This window comes from Callithrix jacchus, chromosome 12 (assembly GCF_049354715.1).
Source record: "Callithrix jacchus isolate 240 chromosome 12, calJac240_pri, whole genome shotgun sequence".
Lineage (NCBI taxonomy): Eukaryota > Metazoa > Chordata > Mammalia > Primates > Cebidae > Callithrix > Callithrix jacchus.
In genome coordinates this window covers 58,168,130-58,187,574 of record NC_133513.1, presented here as the reverse complement: position 1 = coordinate 58,187,574, position 19,445 = coordinate 58,168,130, and the positions used below count along the sequence as shown (strand labels likewise).

The 19,445-nt window shown below is 53.2% G+C and overlaps 1 protein-coding gene and 1 pseudogene across 5 annotated transcripts in view; both read left to right on the top strand.

The window, feature by feature from the left end:
* CHST3 (carbohydrate sulfotransferase 3) overlaps positions 1-15,088 on the top strand; it is a 48,011-nt gene extending 32,923 nt beyond the window's left edge. For all 4 annotated transcript variants that reach the window (XM_078345635.1, XM_035268042.3, XM_035268041.3 and 1 more), the window contains exons 2-3: positions 7,089-7,335; positions 8,571-15,088. In XM_078345635.1, the coding sequence (XP_078201761.1) occupies positions 7,178-7,335; positions 8,571-9,870 (1,458 nt within the window). In that variant the 5' untranslated portion in view covers positions 7,089-7,177 and the 3' untranslated portion in view covers positions 9,871-15,088. The remainder of the gene's footprint in view (positions 1-7,088; positions 7,336-8,570) is intronic.
* Positions 12,095-15,088, top strand: LOC128929296 (uncharacterized; annotated as a pseudogene). Its single transcript, XR_008475496.2, has one exon. The product of XR_008475496.2 is annotated as an uncharacterized LOC128929296 (transcript).
* Positions 15,089-19,445: the final 4,357 nt, after the last annotated feature.

Here is a 19,445-nt window from a genome sequence, read left to right as displayed (position 1 = left end):
GGGCAAGAAAATGTGCTTCCCCACAGCCCTGCGCAGGCATAAAGGGCCGAGGGGCAGCCAGGCCTGTCCTGGCTGGGGCTGGCTTAGAGTCTATGGCAGCCCCACTCCTGCCAGGCTGGCCCTTAGACCCAAGGTCCACCTATGGCACTCACCCTCACCCCTTTACAGCCACGTGGACATCCACTGATGTTCAGGTGACACACATCTTCACCTTTGCCTGCTTCTACTCAGTCTTGGGGGTGATTGGACACAAGGAAATCAAAGATCGGTTCTTTCTTTGGAGAGGAAGAGGACGCTGGAGCCCTGGGGTGCTAGGATGCTCTCGAAAGTAACAGCCCCATAGCCCCAGGGCTGTATAGGGTGTGTACAGTGTGGGGGGAGCTGGAGCCAGCCATTCATTCACTTCCTGTTCTTTTATTCCTGCTCTTCTTCACTCACTGGCTCATTCAGCAGCCTCTGGGCTGGTCATTTACTCTCCTGTCAGACACCACGCTCCTGACTGGGTGGCCTTGGCCTTCCCAAGCTGTCTGCGTGTGTCCCCAAATGTGATGGAACCTGGCCTGGACAGGCCACTGGATGGACAAGCTCTTCTCATCTAAAACTGAGGCAGTTGACATTTTGAGCTAAATGATAAGAACAAAATTAAAAAGTAAAAATGAAAAATAAAAACCAAGGCAGGCTGGCATAGGAGCTCCATCTCCCTGCCCTGCTGTGCCAGTGGCCTGGAGGCTTCCCTGCCCTGCCTCTGTCTCCACTCTGCAGATTCTGAGAAAACTCACAAAAGAGCCTACTCCAAGGTATTTGGCAACCAGGTGGAAGCAGGTCAGGCTGGCCTCCCAGCGCCCAGCACATGCGGAGCTTTCCCACAGTGGATTTCAGTGTTCCCACTCGGCCTCGGGGCTCCCGCTCTGCCTTGGAACTCCCACTCTGCCTCGGAGCTCCTCTGTCACCAGCTCTTGCCCTCCCTTGGCTCCTCTTTCCCATGCAACTCCTCCTCCTCCCCGTGGGAAAGGCCGAGAGGCCGGGCCAGCAACAGCTGAGGCCCCCCAATCTCCCCCCTTCCCGCCCCACCCCACTGTGCTCTTGGCCCCGGGCAGGCGAGGGGAGTGGAGTTTTGCTGCCTGATGCAATGTCTGGCAGGGCCGTCCCTTATCACAGCCGACTTGCTGGGACCCCCACCTTCCCCGGAGGAGGCTGGAACGGGCTGCAGTCCATTTTGGGCCTCAGTGGAAGGACCTGACTGGAGGCTATCCAAGTAGAAAACTTCGTTCTCTGGGAGGCATCTTGCCAAGTCACGAGGGAGGCCTGAGCAGAAAGACCCCTGCGGGAGAGAAGGGAGGGAAGCTGAAGCCTCACTTGCTGGTGCTCTCGAGGCCTCAGCTCACGGCCCCCTTTTCCCACAGCGTCCCCTTGCTCACTTTTGTCTGCGGATGGCTCAGGCTGTTTTCTGCCCTCCCCCTTGTTAGCCCACAGCTGTGAGAGGCTGGATGGAAACAAGAATTCAAGGGACTGCAGTTATGTGCAGTTTTGCCCATCGTCGGTGTCCATGGTGTGCACCATGCTCCCGGCACAGGTTCTCAGCACACGCCCTTAGCATGCACCTGTGGCCTGCACGCTCATGCTGACAGCCTGTGCACACGTGTGCCACTCAACTGTGGGGCAACTGCCTTTTTTTTCATACTTTTCATATCTTCTGTCAACTTAGAATGATTATGCATCTTGCACTGGGCTCAGCACTTTGGGAAGGACATTCATTCCTTCATTCCTTCATTCATTCAGCAAGTATTTATGAAGCATCCGCTCTGTGCCATGTATAATTCTGGGCACTGGAGATGCAAGGGTGGAGCAGACAGATAAAGCTCTCCTCTCCCGGAGCCATCATACTCAGGGATGAGGGGCCATCAGCAAGCACATTTCCATCTATGAAGGGAGTAAAGCAGGGTGCCTGGAGGGAAAGTGATGAGGGTGGTTCACATTCGGTCAGGGGTCAGGGAAGTACTCCAGATTGGGGGACATTTGAGCTGAGTCCTGATTGTTTAGAAGGAGCCAGCCAATGCAGAAGCCCCCAGGTGGGGAGTGGCAGGAAGGGCCAGGGAGAAGAGGCAGGAGGGCTGAGCAGGGTCTGGATCCCGAAGGTCCTTAGAGGGTTTGTGTTTTATCAGGTAGTGCATGGAGTGTTTGAAGCAGGAGCTGCCTTATTGTCTGTGCCTCCAAGTTCCCATGTGGCTGAGAAGCAAGGCGGCAGCACAGTTGTAACAGGTGCTCAGGTGCTCCCCTGTCTGGGTGGCAAGTGTGCCCATATGTGATCCCATAGAAGGCTCCAGGCCTGAGGAAGTCAGGGAAGCAGAAGGGGAGTGGGGAGGCCAGCAGGAGTGTGGGCCTCAGTGGGGAGGGAGTGGGCAAGGCAGCATGGAGGGTAAGAGGCCCACACTAGCCACACTAGGGCCTCAGGAGATTGTGGACGCCGTCGGGAGCATTATTCCCTGGAGGTAGGGACGTGAGACAGAGCGGGAACCGGGATTTGAGAACTGTATCATGGTTATAGGTGGGGTAGGAGTCCACATCCCAGCCATACCTGGGCATCTGCCCAGGCCCCGGCATGTGGTGTGCACCCACCAGATGGTCACTGCCCTGAAAGAACTCAGCACTGTGCTTCTCTCCCTGCCTCTGGTGTTTTCTGTCAGTGTGCACGGTGTCGGGCAAAAGTGGGCTGAGGGAGCTGTCCCACTGCCTGCTGCACCCAGGCATGGCCAGACACACGCCTCTGACATGCTTCACTGTTGGCCCTGGCACCCTGCAAAGCAGCCTCCAGTGGGACCCAAGCAGGGGATGCCACCTTTTCCTTGGGTGGTTATGTAGTTGCTAGAGCATTGAGAGGATGAAAATTTTTGTTTTGTTTTGTTTTGTTTTTTTGAGACGGAGTTTCACTCTTGGTGCTCAGGCCGTGCAGTGGCGCAATGTCAGCTCACGGCAACCTCCACCTCTCAGGTTCAAGTGATTCTCCTGCCTCAGCCTCCCAAGTAGCTGGTATGACAGGTGCCCACCACTATATCCAGCTAATTTTTATATTTTTCGTAGAAACAAGGTTTCACCATGTTGGCCAGGCTGGTCTCGAACTCCAGACCTCAGGTGATCCACCTGCCTTGGCCTTACAAAGTGCTGGGATTATAGGCGTGAGACACCGTGCCTGGTTGGATATAAAGTATTGAGTACTAGTGGCTAGGAGGGACCAAGAGAAGGAGGAAGAGATTTTTCAGTTCTTCCCATGAGCTAAGCCAGCGGGGCAGGCCTAGCCCTTGCACCATGAAAGTGGGAGAGAAGTGATACAAAGATCCATCTGATGTCACATATGTCACAGGCCTGCTTCTTGCAAAGGGCCTCCTGCAGGATGGGGTCTGCATGGGGCTTTGCTGAGTAACCCCCATCCAGGCCCTATCCCCTTCCCTCATGCCCCTGTGACCTCTGGCACCATGACCTTCTCCCACCTTCTGGCTCTGGGAAGCTCCAAGCGTCCCTCACCTGCCCGCTCACCTGCCTGCTAGGTTTCCAAAGCTAAACAGAGGCGCAGCTATCTGGGCAGGGCAAGGGGGCAAACGGCCTGCCTGGGTTTCCCGTCTGAGAATCCAGTTTTGCTTCTCCCTTTTAGGGCAACATCAGAAAGGATCTGAAGAACGCTGTGCTGTTCTGGGGTGAGGAGGCTAGAATAGCAACTTACAAATAAGTCCCTCCCCTGGAAGGGAGGGAAGGAGAAGGTTCAGAGGCTTGTCATTTAGGCACCCCAACTTGTAAACCTTACCAAGGTGCCAGGCCCAGAAGGGAGAGGGTCGTGAGGGCAACTCCCCCACCCACACCTGCCTTTTCACCTCTCCCCTATTTCACGAGCATTTACCATGCATCAGATACGTTCCTCACAGCACCTTTATGCTGCAGGGACTGCCCTTTTCATGCTGCAGGTGAACAAACACCTGACGAAAAGTTGTCACGTAGACAAGGTTGCAAGCTTGGTAGAGACACAGTAGGAACTAGAGCTCAGGAGTTCTGGTCCCAGCTCCTTCTGCCTCCCTCACATCATCAGCCCTAGACTACCTGAGAGCAGAGAGGACAGAAAGTCAATACCTTGTACTCTGAAAACTCAGTGGTGGTTCTCACCCTCTCAGTGGGGCAGGTGGCCTCACACCCCACCATGAGCTAAACAGGGTGCATGGGGGACATGGCCCCACTGGCCATTCTACACACTCATGCCAACAGCTGCCAGGCACCAGCCTTACCACTGATTTTTGGACAGCTTGTCTGTGCCAAGTGCCATTCTAGATGCAGGTCCCAACTTTGGGGACGAACCAAGAAGCTCAAATGGCCTAGACCTGGGAGGGGTGGCCAGAGGCTTGTGCTGGAGGAACCTTAGGTGAGTTATTTAACCTGTCTCAACCCTCCTTCCCAGACCCTCCTTCCTGCCCTCCCACTCCCCTACATCAACATCAGCCCTTCCCTTGGGAAAAAAAAAATTCATCTTTTCCAGAAAGAAGGACAGGCAGTAGCAGTGAGCAAGGGTGTCCCTGGGTGCCCTGTACGAGGTCACACACAGTAAGATGTTTCCAAACCTCAGGCTGGAGCAGGTCGTCCCCGTGCATGACCTTCTGGAGAAAATGGATGGACATTCGGAAGTGGGGGCTGTGCAGGATATGGGGTCCTGGCCACCCTTGCTCACTGCTACTGCCTGTTCCTCTTTCTGGAAAAGATGAACAGGGTGTATGTGGATGCTGCCGCTGGTGGTGAGGATGAATGAAAGAAATGGTGATTCAGGCCCCATAGGCATTGCTGTATTCGCTCCAGCCGTAAACAACTTTATAGCCAAGTGCAGTGGCGCACCAGTGGCACACCTGCAGTCCCAGCTACTCCAGAGGCTGAGAAAGGAGGATTGCTTGAGCCTAGGAGTTTGAGGCCAGCCTGGGCAACAGAGCAAGACCCTGTTTCTAAATGATAATAATAATGCATACTATTTTAGTTGCGGGTAAGTTTTTCCTTTATCCATCTGTTGTTCAGCAACTGTGTATCTCTTGCCTGGCCCAGAATTGAGAGATAATGAGAGGCCCAGACAAACTCCCTGTCCTCTCATTCAGGGTTGAACAATTGTTGCTTTATGGCTTTATGACAAAGTCCCTGGTGCTCATGATCATCTTTGTACAGTGGTGGGGCTGTAGGGAGCCCTAACATAGCCTGGGGTAGGCTGTCTAGATAGTGGATACCCGAAGGCTGAGGCCACATTAAGGACTTAGGTAGAATTCATGCACTATGAATTTTTTTTTTTTGAGATGGAGTTTCACTCTTGTTACCCAGGCTGGAGTGCAATGGCGCGATCTCGGCTCACTGCAACCTCCACCTCCTGGGTTCAGGCAATTCTCCTGCCTCAGCCTCCTGAGTAGCTGGGATTACAGGCACGCACCACCATGCCCAGCTAATTTTTTGTATTTTTTAGTAGAGACGGGGTTTCACCATGTTAACCAGGATGGTCTTGATCTCTTGACCTCGTGATCCATCTGTCTCGGCCTCCCAAAGTGCTGGGATTACAAGCGTGAGCCACTGTGCCCGGCCTCTTTCTTTCTTTTCTTTCTTTTGGAAACAGAGTTTCGCTCTTATTGCTCAGGCTGGAGTGCAATGGCGCAATCTTGGCTCACTGCAACCTTCACCACCCAGTTTAAGCGAGTCTCCTGCCTCAGCCTCCTGAGTAGCAGGGATTACAGGCCCCCAACATCACGCCCAGTTAATTTTGTATTTTTAGTAAAGACGGGGTTTCTCCATGTTGGTCAGGCTGGTCTCAAACTCTGGACCTCAGGTGACCCACCCACCTTGGCCTCCCAAAGTGCTGGGATTACAGGCATGAACCACCACACCCGGCCGACATTATTTTTCTTTAGTTAATTTTTGACAGTTTACACATACACATTGTAAAATGTGTACTGATGCACAGTGTTACACAGCAAGCATAAGACTTACTCCACCTTCTCTCTCCACCTACCCAGCCCCCTTCTAGAGGCAACCATTGTTACCAGTCCTTGTGTTTTCCTGCAGCCAGAGTCCATTTGTATCCTGCATCTATATGTTTTCTTGGCATTTTTTTTTCCAAATGGGATCTTGCTACACTGGAGGTTTTCCCCCTGGGATGATTTGGCACCCCCACCTTCCCACCCCAGGGGACACTTAACAATGCCTGGAGATATTTTGATTGCTACAGATGATCAGTGGGGGCCAGGTGCAGTAGCTCGTGCCTATAATCCCAACATTTTGGGAAACTGAGGCAGGTGGATTGCTTGAACTCAGGAGTTCAAGACGAGGCTGGGCAACATGGCGAGACCCCATCTCTACAAAAAAAATTTAAAAGTTAGCTGGGTGTGGTGGTGTGCACTTTTGGTGACTCAGGAGGCTGAGGTGGAAGAATCAATTGAGCCTGGGAGGTTGAGGCTGCAGTAAACTATGATTGTGCTACTGGGCAACACAGTGAGACCCTGTCTCAAAAACGAACAACCCAAATTGGCGATTACTGGGTAGAGGCCAAAGATGCTGTCAAACATTCTATAATGCACGGGACAATCCTCACTTACATGGTCGAAAATGTCAACAGTGCTGAGGTTGGGAAACCTGGTCCTGCATAAGCACAGGGTCTGCACCGTGTGTGTGTGTGTTTTCATGTATATTCTGCATCATTCACATTTGTACATCCACCTCATTATTCTTTGTAGCCACAAAAATCCATTACCTGGATGCTCCACCATTTTCATTCAGGTGTTTGCACTCTTTTTGCCATTATAAACATTTATCCTACGAGGGCTACTCTTTTCCATACACATGGCTTTGCTGTGTGAGGTCAAGGGAGAAGCTGATGGAGGTGGGATGGATGAACCTGATGATTCATTAGCATTTCAAATGACCTATTAAAGAGACCTTCAGTCTCTCTCAGGCACAGTCTGTCTGGAGAGTGGATCTGGAGTCCTGGCTGCTAACCAGGGCCGAGATCCTCAAAAGTCTGGTGGAGAAACGTCCTCTGCATTCCTCGTGTACAGACAATGGTGTTCTGACCACCTGTCTCTCTGCAGGACCAGGGTGTCCCCAACCTGAAGACGACAAGCCAGGTCCTGAGTGATGCCCCTGAGCTGAGTGTCCAAGGCCAGCCTGAGGCGCCCCCATGGCCCCGTCTTTCCCCATGGAGAAAGGACTCACTTTGTCCCAGGACTGTTGGGACTTCGTGCACAGCCTGAAGATGAGGAGCAAATATGCCCTTTTCTTGATTTTCGTGGTGATAGTTTTTGTCTTCATTGAAAAGGAAAATAAAATCATATCAAGGTGAGGGTTGCAAGCCCAAGTCTTCATCCTCCTTTCAAGGTGGGGTGGGGGGGGACAGAGAGGTAACTGCAGGGCTCTCTGTGGACCTGCAAATGCCTTCCTTCAACAAGCCATCCCCAGGCCCCTCTTGTGTCCCAGGCAGTGGATCCTGCACACGTCCTCACGACGGTACAGGGGTGAGACTTGGGCTCTGGACTCTACAACCCAATCCCTGTCTGAGTAGATCAGGGCTTGGGTTGTAGAGTAGACACTGGCCTGGGTTGGAGTGCCTCGTGGTGGCCCTCTACAACTGTGAAAGATTAGGCAAGATAGTTCCCATTTCTGAGTCTTCATTTCCTCTCCTGTAAAATGTGGCTAACGTTGGGACCAGCGTTGTTGTAAAGGTTAATGAGAAAATGTAAAAGCATCTAGCCCAGTATCTGGCACATAGTTGGTGTCCAGGATCTGCTGGCTGCGACTATTACTATTAATGTACTTCTTGGCCTAGAGTGATGCCTTGCATTAGCAGCACATCACCTGTAGAAGTCTTGATGTCATTGCGCCCATGGAAAGGCAAGGTGCTAGTACTTAGGTACTCTGATGGGCAGGGCTGCCATGTGCAGCTGCCAGGTTGTGTACTGGTCAACTCCAGGGGCATGCTACTCTGGGAACGCCCCCTTACCCCTTCAAATTGGCAGCATACAGCTATGTGCCCTGGGCCTGTTAGATATAGAAAGATTGCTTAGCCTGTTCTCCTCCCAGGCACAAGCCCTGCCAGAAAGCATTAGCTAAGATGGGTAGATCAGGGATTGGGTTGTAGAGTAGACACTGTCAATGCCCCATTTGGATCACTGAGCAAGGACTGTTCCAGCACACGCCTGTTGGGTTCTACTGCAAGCCCCTACAGCTCTGCACCTGAGGGCTTCCTCTCTACCTGCACACTTGCAAGCCGGAAGCACCAGGGAGTAAATGTCCCCCAGGTCCCCATCAGACTGAGCGTCCAATGCCCACACGTGATCCTAGTAGCACATCCTTACATGGATGCCTTTCCTCCCCTGCCTCACTTCTCCACCCAGTTCTTCCTGCAATCATGTCCCAATTAAACGACTGAAACACAAATCCTTGCCTCAAAGTCTGCTTTTGGGGAAATCCAACTGAGACAGGCTTTGGTGATCTAGTTGGAGGACTGCTTAGGGTTGCCCGGGAGGCGGGGTCCTCAGTCAGCCACTGACCCTGGTCTTCTTGTGTCCTCACAGGGTCTCAGACAGGCTGAAGCAGATACCCCAAGCCCTGGCAGATGCCAACGGCACCGACCCAGCCCTGGTCTTGGCTGAGAACGCGTCTCTCTTGTCCCTGAGCGAGCTAGATTCAGCCTTCTCCCAGCTGAAGAGCCGTCTCCACAACCTCAGCCTGCAGCTGGGCGTGGAGCCAGCAGTGGAAGCCGCCTTGGAGGAAGAGGAGGAGGGAGAAGAGGAGGAGGAGCCGCCCAGACCGGCCGCGGCAAGGCCCCGGCGCCACGTGCTGCTCATGGCCACCACGCGCACCGGCTCCTCGTTCGTGGGCGAGTTCTTCAACCAGCAGGGCAACATCTTCTACCTCTTCGAGCCACTGTGGCACATCGAGCGCACGGTGTCCTTCGAGCCGGGGGGCGCCAACGCCGCAGGCTCGGCCCTGGTGTATCGCGACGTGCTCAAGCAGCTCTTCCTGTGCGACCTGTACGTGCTGGAGCCCTTCATCACGCCGTTGCCTGAGGACCATCTGACCCAGTTCATGTTCCGCCGCGGCTCCAGCCGCTCCCTGTGCGAGGACCCGGTCTGCACGCCCTTCGTCAAGAAGGTCTTCGAGAAGTATCACTGCAAGAACCGCCGCTGCGGGCCCCTCAACGTGACACTGGCCGCCGAGGCCTGCCGCCGCAAGGACCACATGGCCCTCAAGGCCGTGCGCATGAGGCAGCTGGAGTTCCTGCAGCCACTGGCCGAGGACCCCCGCCTGGACCTGCGAGTCATCCAGCTGGTGCGCGACCCCCGCGCCGTGCTGGCCTCGCGCATGGTGGCCTTCGCCGGCAAGTACAAGACCTGGAAGAAGTGGCTGGACGACGAGGGCCAGGACCAGCTGAGGGAGGAGGAGGTACAGCGGCTGCGGGGCAACTGCGAGAGCATCCGCCTGTCCGCAGAGCTGGGGCTGCGGCAGCCCGCCTGGCTGCGGGGCCGCTACATGCTGGTGCGCTACGAGGACGTGGCACGCAGGCCGCTGCAGAAGGCCCGCGAGATGTACCGCTTCGCAGGCATTCCCCTGACCCCGCAGGTGGAGGACTGGATCCAGAAGAACACGCAGGCAGCCCACGACGGCAGCGGCATCTACTCCACGCAGAAGAACTCCTCAGAGCAGTTCGAGAAGTGGCGCTTCAGCATGCCCTTCAAGCTGGCCCAGGTGGTGCAGGCTGCTTGCGGCACCGCCATGCGCCTCTTCGGCTACAAACTGGCTGAGGACGCCGCCGCCCTCACCAACCGCTCGTTCAGTCTGCTGGAGGAGCGGGGCACCTTCTGGGTCACGTAGACCGGGCCAGGGCCCGGTGTGCCCCTCCTGGTGAAAGGCCTGCCCCGCCTTTCTGCCGCAGCCCTCGCAGAGGGCGGATGCGCAGCGTGGTGAGCAAGCAGCGTCTCCTGTAGCAGTAGGGCCCCCAGCCAGCGCTCCCACCGCAGCGGCGGCCCCAGGGTTAATCGTGGAGAACATGACAGTGCCCTGACTCCTTGAGGGCCATCACACCCAGACCCAAGGGGCTGCAGCCTCCTGAGCAGGCCCAGGCAGGCCCGGGCCTGTTGGCAAGCTTCAATCTCACACACACAGAAACACATTTGTGCCTGGAGACCCTGCAGGCCAGAGTCCAAATATTTAATAACCAGAAGGAGCAAGGCTCTGCTCGGACCTCCTGTTTTATTTGATGTTAACCGTTTCTTGTCTGGATGGTGAGGTCTGAAATTTGGGTGGATCCTTGGAGGAGGGGCTGGGACAGCCCAGGGTGTCAAAGGTGGTATTTGAGGCTCATTTGAGATGACAGTGGCTGTTTACCAACCAGTACAGAGCGAGTCAGCATTTTCATGAATGGGATGGCTGTGCTGGTTACTGATGAATCAGGACCCCATATAGAGCTGCAAAGCACACATGCATATAGACATACACGCATGTACACCACACGTGGACAGACAAGCATCATAAAGGCACAAGTGCACACACATCTATGCAGACAAGCTTCCTCGCTGCTTGTGCTCACAGGGTTTTTCTGTTTCACACACCTCAGAGGAGCCTGTGATTGCATTTGTAGGAATATTTGGAAGGCAGGGCGGGGGAAGGAAACACGTTAAAGGACCATGACGTGACACGGTTCCCAGCTAAATTTGGCACTGAACGGTGGATTCAGAACTGTAGCGTTCAAAGCCCCTGCCCGCCTTAGATTCTCATGGCTACCTCCTCTGACCCATCCACATCCTCGAGGCTGGCAGGCAGGATGTTTCGAAATGGTGCAGCCAGCTTGGCTGGCTCCAGAACGTGTCCATATTTGAAGGCTGCCTCAGGCCTGGCAGGCAGAAGCAGCTGTGGTCCCTGGAGGCAAAAGGCAGCTCACCAGGCCTTCCATTTCCAGCCAGGCCTCATGTGGGGCAGGGCCAAGAGGAAAGTACAGAGTGCCCTTGGGGGTGAAGTCCCACCGGGTTGCTGTTCCCTGAGAAGCCGCCGTCTCCCTCGTGGACAGAGGTCGCCAGCTGGTCCCCATGGTTACAGCCAGTGCCTGGAATTCCTCCTTAGGGCTCTGGGAAGAGTATTGCTCAACACAGGATGTGCTGGGTGTTTCATTTGGGGTTTTTAAGTTATTTATGGCTTGGTGTCTTTCTTGTTTGATGTTTTGCTTTTGTTTTGCCTCTCCCAAGCAGTGAAGGCCTGAGAGCTTGAGGGAGGCTGGGGAAAACCAGCAGGGAGCACTTGGCTCCTGGCAGAGGGAGAGGACAGGAGGAGGAGCCTTCCCAGGAGGAGCGAGGACAGGTGGGCACATGGCAGGCCACAGTGCCCTATGGGCTTTTCTGTTTGAACCCCATGTGGGATGAATCTCAAAGCCAACAGTGTTCTTGCCTCATGTCCAGAAGCAGTGGAGATTCACAGCCCTCGCCTCTCCCTGAGAAGAAGCTGGATTTGAAAATCCCTCCCACGCTCTAATATATTTCCTGGGTGGGCAGGGGCTCAGGACCAAGCAGCAAGTGTACCCAGAGTAGAAGCCCGTCCCCACTCCCACCGCAAACCCAGGAGGAGAGCTCAGTATCCAGAGCTTGCAGGGGCTGCAAGCGTTTGCTGAAGGCTGCCCAGCTCTGTTTCTGGTTTCCTGGACAACTTCTATGTCAGATTATGCCCATTGTAAACCCAGAGGGCTACATTTTGGGTTGAGTAATACAGACATTGGGGAAGCACAGGATCTGAGTCCAGCGTTGCCGTGGGGGAGGGAAGAGTGTGTCCTGGCAGGAAGCCACCATTTGAGAAGGTGAGGCTGTTATCCATCCCGTGGGACTCGCTCTAACAGCCCTTTAGAGCTGCTGGGTCTCTGTCACTGTGGCCTCCAGTCATTCAAGGAGGTCTCCACTCTTGGGGTTTTTTTTTTTTTTCTTTTCTTTTTCTATTTTGCCTGAACATCCCAATACTCTTGGTTTTAGAATCCAAGAGTAAGATGTGCAGAGATATGGTTCTAATTTAGAGTTCAAAGGAACACCAGCTCTGAAAACGTGACCGTGGGGCCAGGATGTTTCTGGCAGGCCCAGAAGTGTTGGCCGTTCTTCCCCAGCCTCCCGCCTGCTCCCTCCTTTATTCCCCACATGAAGGTGGGGGGTGCTGGGACTGGGGAGGGGCAGCCACCTCCATCTGAGGCTCTTCCTTGGGGCCTTGCTAGTGTGGACAGCAGACTTTATCCCTCCTTCTTACTCTGGGCCAAAGCCTCCCACGCTGCCCTCTGAGGATGGTACCAAGAGTGGGCCTTTGGGACTTCTCAGGACGTTGACAACGTGCACACTGCACGTTGACTTTATTTATTTATTTTGTGAAAAGAAGGGACAGAAGATACCTTTTTATCTGCAGGGACTCAAAGCTGTACCCAAATCAAGAAAGACAAAATAACAATAGAAACCATTCATACACTCCATTCACCCAAGGACACCGGAAGACGATTCAGAACACTAGAGGAGAATAAGCCCGAGCTTCAGCACCACAGTGGCCCCTGGACATTGAGATCATGGCCCAATGCCGTAGTTCATGGCGGGCAGATTGCCTGAGCTCAGGAATTTGAGACCAGCCTGGGCAACACAGTGAATCCCATCACTACTAAAATACAAAAAAAATTAGCCAGGTATGGCAGCGGGTGCCTGTAGTCCCAGCTACTCAGGAGGCTGAGGCAGGAGAATCACTTGAACCCCAGAGACGGAGGTTGTAATGAGCTGAGATTGTGCCACTGAACTTCAGCCTGGGCAACAGGGCAAAACTCCACCTCAGAAAAAAAAAAGATCTGAGATCCCTTGGTTTCTCTCGTGTTGATCTGAGATGCCACATCAAGGCCCTTTCTGCTGTATTATCTCTGCCTGGGTGTTTAAGTCACAACTTAAGTGGGTGGATGTTTCCTAGCAATGGATCCCTTGGGGCTCAGTGATGCTCTGGGAACCTTGGGGTTTGGGGAAGGACTGTGGTGTGACTATTGGCTTGACACGCTGTGGCTGTGGTTGGAGTCATCCACGTGGACACAGTTTTCAGCTTGGAGCTGGGATGGAGAAGGTGGAACCGCTTCAGACTGGGCCTCCTTTTTCAGTGAGGCCAGCCCTGGTTTCTCCTCTGTTTCAGCTGCTCTGCCAGAAGCCTTCCCCTGCAAAGTGCCCACCTGCCTGGAGACAGACGGAGCAGCGGAGGCCTCTCTCCACCGCCGCAGCCTCCCCAGCACAGAGGACCATTCAGCAATGAGTGTTACTCATGTTCCTTCTTGTTGATGAGTTCTGCAGCCCAGCCTATAGCAATGGCTCAGAACCTTCCAGGCCTTGGTGAGATAGGGCAGTGTCTAATGCTCGCAGGCTGTCCCCACTCTGCCTCTTGCCATCTTCCCCTCAGGACCTGTTCATAAATTGGGGAATGGACGAGAGCCCTGGAGGGTCCTTGGGAGTAGTTAGTGGAGGGCAGGATTCCCAGGTCCCCATAGAGAGGGCAAGAGAAGCCCAGATGTGCACAGAAGCCCATCTCTGTCACACGCACCCCAGCTGGTCACCGAGTTATTTTCCAAAAGCTGAGGAACATAAATCAAATTTAGGCTTTTGTCCCTCTTCAATACATGCACTTGAAAATAACTAAACAAGCAAAAAAGAGATGGTAAATGACGAGTTTGTTTCCTGTCGGCTAGCACCCTCAGCCTGGGAGCTGCTGCTGGAGGCTGGCGTAGCGGGGCAGCTGCTGACCAAACCCACAGAACAGAGGGCACCAGGCATCACATGACATCTATCTCTGCCATCTGTCTGGCAATGGAAGGAGCTCCAGCAGGAGTCCTCCTCTGAGTCATCCTCTCCTATACTAGGACCTATTTTAATTGACCGGAGGGGCCCAGTGCAGTGGTTCACACCTGTAATCCCAGCATTTGGGGAGGCCAAGATGGGAGGATTGCTTGCGTCCAGGAGTTGGAGACCAGCCTGGGCAACATGGGGAGACCAGTTAACTGTAGGGCTTGTCCCTTGCTAGGACAGGAACAGAAGACTGGATGGCTGTGTCCTCAAGGCAGTCCCCTCCCACCCCCATTCCCAAAGTCTGAAAGCAAAACCAGCTCTCAAAGGGCTGATTCCTGAGGCAAGGAGAGAGAATGGGGGCGTGGTGGGAGCAGACGCCTGCACAAGCCAACTGGGTCTTATTGATCTGTCCAAGCTGATAGAAGGACCCTCTGCTGGAATCCAGGGCTCCTGAGTTATTGGGTTTGTTTGTGAAGCTTCTAGGACAAGTCGCAGCCAGATGGAAGGGAGGGCCCAGGGCTTCCTGGACTCGCTGCAGTTTCAGAGATAGTGGAAGTTGCTCTGTACCTCAAAAGCATAAAGCAGAATTGGCAACTTCACATGTCTCAAGAGCTTCAAGATCCTTTGGTCTCATGTCCTTTGGCATCCCGTAACTGTATGCGGGACAAATCTGAACATGTTTCCAAGGCTACAGACATGGTACCTTCTCATGGACCTAGCTCAGGCACCTAGATCAGGTACTTCGCTGGGGAAATGAAATGACCCACGTGGTCTGCTTCCTCTGCCATTGGCTTGAACTGGGCACCCCCTGAAGTCTCCATCTCAGCTGTATTTTCTGGTCCACGTTTGCCTGACTCCCCCTGCTTCTGCCTGGGTCCTGCACACTGTCCTTTTGCCAACACCTCTGCCCTGTGTCCTCTTTCATGTCTGCATGGTATGATAACCCTTCGTGGCATACATAGCCACAGTATGTACATATGCGCCCACGTGTGTGTGTGTGTGTGTGTGTGTAGCATGTAGCCCATTCTGCTCAGCCTCTGGCACTGCTCCACATTGCTCCCAGCCCCACTGCTGTCACTGTTGTCCCAGATGTCCTTGCTGTGGCCACAGACAATCTGCCATCTCCTGGAAGTGCTGGGGCTGCCCTTCAGAGAGCTGGCAGCCGCCAGCAGTCAGGGCCTGCTTTGCAGACTAGAATGTGAACCCCTCTCCTGTTGGCCTACTTGACTTATTTAATTAAAAATGAAAACATGCAATGAGCAAGACCTGCAGTGTGTCTCTGCCTCTTCCTTTGCATTTGTTCTCAGCAGCAATTGGGTCATAATTTTAACAGTGGAAGAAGGGAGGTGACTTCCAGCATGAAGCAGGACAGGGAATTCCCCTGCCCATTCCCAAGGGACCAAAGGCACTAGGGCACTATGGGACAGGATGACTATTCCTTACGTTACCAGGCTGGCAGAGCTGGTGGGGATTGCACTGGGTAAAGAGAGAGTAAACCCAGGTATTTGTGGGCAGACACAGGAGCGATGCCCCAGCAGTCGGGGGCCTGGGCACAAGTCCCAGCTTTGCCACTGGCCGTGTGACCTTAGATGAGTCACTTCCCTGACTTGGACACCAGTTTCCTTTTAAAATGAAGGTATAATCAGTTGTTTACAACCGTTGTTCCCAAAAAGCCCCATTAGGGAGTCAAAAGTCAGCGGAAAGGGTAGGCGGCACCCTCTTAAGGAGAGCCACTGTACCTTTTGATACGCTTTATCTGTAGCGTTTTGACATGCTTCAGGTAGCATTTTAGATTTATTTGGCCTTCAACTAAATCTCCAAAAGCTCATGAGAAGATCGCCAAGGATCCTTTCAGCTAAGAAATTGAAGGGAGTCCCAGAGATACTAAAAAGAACAAAAACAAAGAAGAAAACAAAAAATAGAAAAAGAAATTGAAGGGAGTCCTTTGAAATTGCAGTTAGATCCGTCATAACAACTTCAGTTCTTGTTAGATTTCAGCCCTGCTTGTCTCCCAAGAGCTGCCTATAGGGCATGGCCATTTCCCCAGAGAGAAAGGAGAGAGTTCGTATTTTAACACAGAAGCCAGAGCTGGTGGGCCTTTGTAGGTCTCGGGACATGGCGGGAGCAGGACCAGCAGCTGCAGGAAGAGGCCAGAGGAGGGCTGAGCACAGGGACAGTGGCTCCTGGAGTGATGGAGTAAAGACTCAGAGAGGCTCAGTGAGAGGCCCCCTCCCCAGATCTCAAACCTGTGTCTGCCAGTTCACCCAGTCCAGGTCTGGGAAGCTCAAGCCATCTCCCTCCTGCCCCTGAAAGTACTTGAGCCGGTGCCTGTCATCCCAACCTGAACAGAAACTGCCACCCCTCAATCCGATGCTATTGCTGTCTCCCTGCACTGGGAACTGGATATAGTTAGTTTAATTTCTAGGCTGTGTTTCCTACCACAAATGACCCCCTGGGGAAACAAATTGCACTAATCACAGAGCGGAGAAGCCTGGATGCCTCCCCACCCACCCCCACCTCAGCCACCAGGCCGGAACCGTCTCTCCTCCTCCTCCTTCTCCCGACCCCCAGACTCCTTTGGGATCCTCAATCTTCCTTCCTACACCCCAATTTACCCAACCCTGGGGAGAAGCCAAGTGCCCCGTGGCTCTCTAGGACAGGGAGAGCCAGCTCGGACTCTCTAGAAAGCAGTTTGGTCAGCAGGGGTCTGAGGTCAGGGACCTGTGCCATTGCCCACCGAGCCCTGCTGGGCCCAGCCCTGGAGCCTGCAGCAGCGTCCCAAAGTGTGTGTGCAAGAACGTGGTCACAGGGTTGCTTTGGGAGGTTACAGTGTACGTTAGCGATGACAGGCTCTGCCAGGCCGCTTTCCTTTGACTTACAGCCTAGAAAGAACAATTTTTATGAATTCCTTTATCATGAAAACCTTTTTTTCCTCCCAAACAACAACATTTTCAGGACTCTGGCCTCCTTTATTTTTTAAGGCTTTGTCACCCAGTTGGGAGTGCGGTGATGCAATCACAGCTCACTGCTGCAGCCTGGACCACCCAGGCCCAAGCAATCCTCCTGCCTCAGCCTCCCAAGAAGCTGTGACTACAGGCATGCACCACACTTGCTAGTTTTTTCTGTATGTTTTTAGAGATGGGGCCTCACCGTGTTGCCCAGGCTGGTCTAGAACTTCTGAGCTCAAGCGATCTGCCAGCCTCAGCCTCCCAAAGTGCTGGGATTACAGGTGTGAGCCACTACACCCAGCCAAGACTCCATCATTCTACAGAAGAGTTAGTAGCTACCAGCAGCCTGCAGCTGGAAGTGTGTAGGACCAAAAGCCACCCTAAGCAGACAAGAAGGTGGCGGGTGAGTTGGCTGGGAGAAAAAGCCCAGGGTTGGGTTTAAGGCTCATCCCCCTTCACGCCATCCTCACTGAACTGCCAGGGTAGGAGGAGCCCTCAGAGATTGCAGCAGCTTTGGGGGCACTGTGGGCCAGGGCTCAAGGCCCTGAGACATCCATGCTGCTGTCCCCAAACCTCCCTGGTTCTTGTTTTCCTCAACTCAACGCACACCTCTGTGGCATAACCCAAAAGATGTGGCATCCCCCACAGAGAGTGGTTCTGGAGAACCAGGCCAGGCATAAACACCACGGGATACTATTTATCTGAGAAACAGGAGTTTGAGATAGCTCTTAGAGGAGCCATTTCTGAAACAGTTGGACAAAGGTTACCAGCAGTAAATAGGTTTCCTGGAGGTGTAATCCTCTAGTAGCTAGTAAAACCTTTGCCGAGTGCTGTGGGCTGTTTATTGGAAGAAGAAGCAGGTAGTAAATGCCCAGCAGGAGAGGCCTGCCCAAGAAAATTAGAAGGAGGAAAAAGAAGGAAGGGAGGGAGGGAGGGAGGAGGAAGGTGAGGGAAGAGAAGAGGAAAGAAGAAAGAAAGGGAGGAAGAGGCTGAGCGTAGTGGCTCACACCTATAATTCTAGCACTTTGGGAGGCTGAGATGGGAGGATTGTTTGAGGCTAGGAGTTCAAGACCAGCCTGGTCAACATGGCAAGATTCCATCTCTTCAAAAGAAGAAAAAGAAAGAGGAAGGAAGGGAGGAGAAGATTGGGAAAGGAAGGGAGAAAGGAAGGGAGGGAGAATGACAAGAGGATGCATTTCAGTGCAGAGAAGGAAGACAGCCAAGTCATTGAAAAGTATACCCTTGGGGATGGCCACAGCCACGGTGCCCAGGAGTTCAGAGGGTCAGGCCAAGCTCAGGTGCACTCAGCCCTGTATACCTTTGGCCATGGGCCTAATTGTCCCATGGATGTGTGGCTCACATTGTATTTGTTTTTTTAACAATTGACAGGCCAGGCACAGTGACTCACACCTGTAACCCTCAGCACTCTGGGAGGCCAAGGCAGGCAGATCACTTGAGTCCAGGAGTTTGAGACCAGCCTGGGCAACATGGTGAAACCCTGTCTCTACAGAAACAAAACAAAATATTCACCGGGCATGGTGGCACGCACCTGTAGTCATAGCTACTCGGGAGGCTGAGGTGGGAGAATCACCTGAGCCCAGGAGGTCGAGGCTGCAGTAAGCTGCGATCACATCACTGCACTCCAGCCTGGGTAACAAAGCGAGACTGTCTCAAAACAAAAACAAACAGTTGACATTCAAGGACAACACTCAAAAATGAAGGGTTTTTATTTATTTTTTATTTTTTTTAATTAGTAGCCATATGTGTACTTGGAACTCAAGAATTAGGCAGAGCTAAAATAAAGCAAAGTTGAAACCTAAAGGAAATGGTCCTGAAAATACTGTTTAGGTTTCTTTTTTTTTATTATTGTATTTTAGGTTTTGGGGTACATGTGAAGAACATGCAAGATAGTTGCATAGGTACACACGTGGCAGTGTGATGTGCTGCCTTCCTCCCCTTCACCTGTGTCTGGCATTTCTCCCCATGCTATCTCTCCCCAACTCCCCACCTCCCACTGTCCCTCCCCTATTTCCCCCGAACAGACCCCAGTGTGTGATGCTCCCCTCCCTGTGTCCATGTGTTCTCATTGTTCAACACCCACCTATGAGTGAGAACATGCAGTGTTTGATTCTCTGTTCTCATGTCAGTTTGCTGAGAATGACGGTTTTTGTTTTTGTTTTTGTTTTTTTTTGAGACAAGTTTCGCTCTTGTCATCTAGGCTGGAGTGCATGGCGAGATCTCAGCTCATGGCAACCTCCACCTCCCAGGTTCTAGCAATTCTCCTCCCTTGGTCTCCCAAGTAGCTGAGATTACAGGTGCCCACCACCACGCCCGGCTATTTTTTTTTTTTTTTTTTCATATTTTTAGTAGAGACAGGGTTTCACCATGTTGGCCAGGCTGGTCTCTAACCCCTGACCTCAGGTGATCCCCTGCCTCAGCCTCCCAAATTGCTGGGATTACAGGCGTGGGCCACCGTACCTGGTCAAAGCGGTTTTATATAAAAAGCAGACTTGGCTCCTCTCAAAAATCAGGTGTCTTGGTTTAGGTTACACCGGCAGCTGACACTGGGACAAAGGCAAATGGTTTCCTTAGGAGCTGCAGACGGCCCGGAAAGGGCGGAGAGGAGGCAGGCAGCCAGCACAACTGTGCCTCTGAGCCAGCCACCACCTTGGGG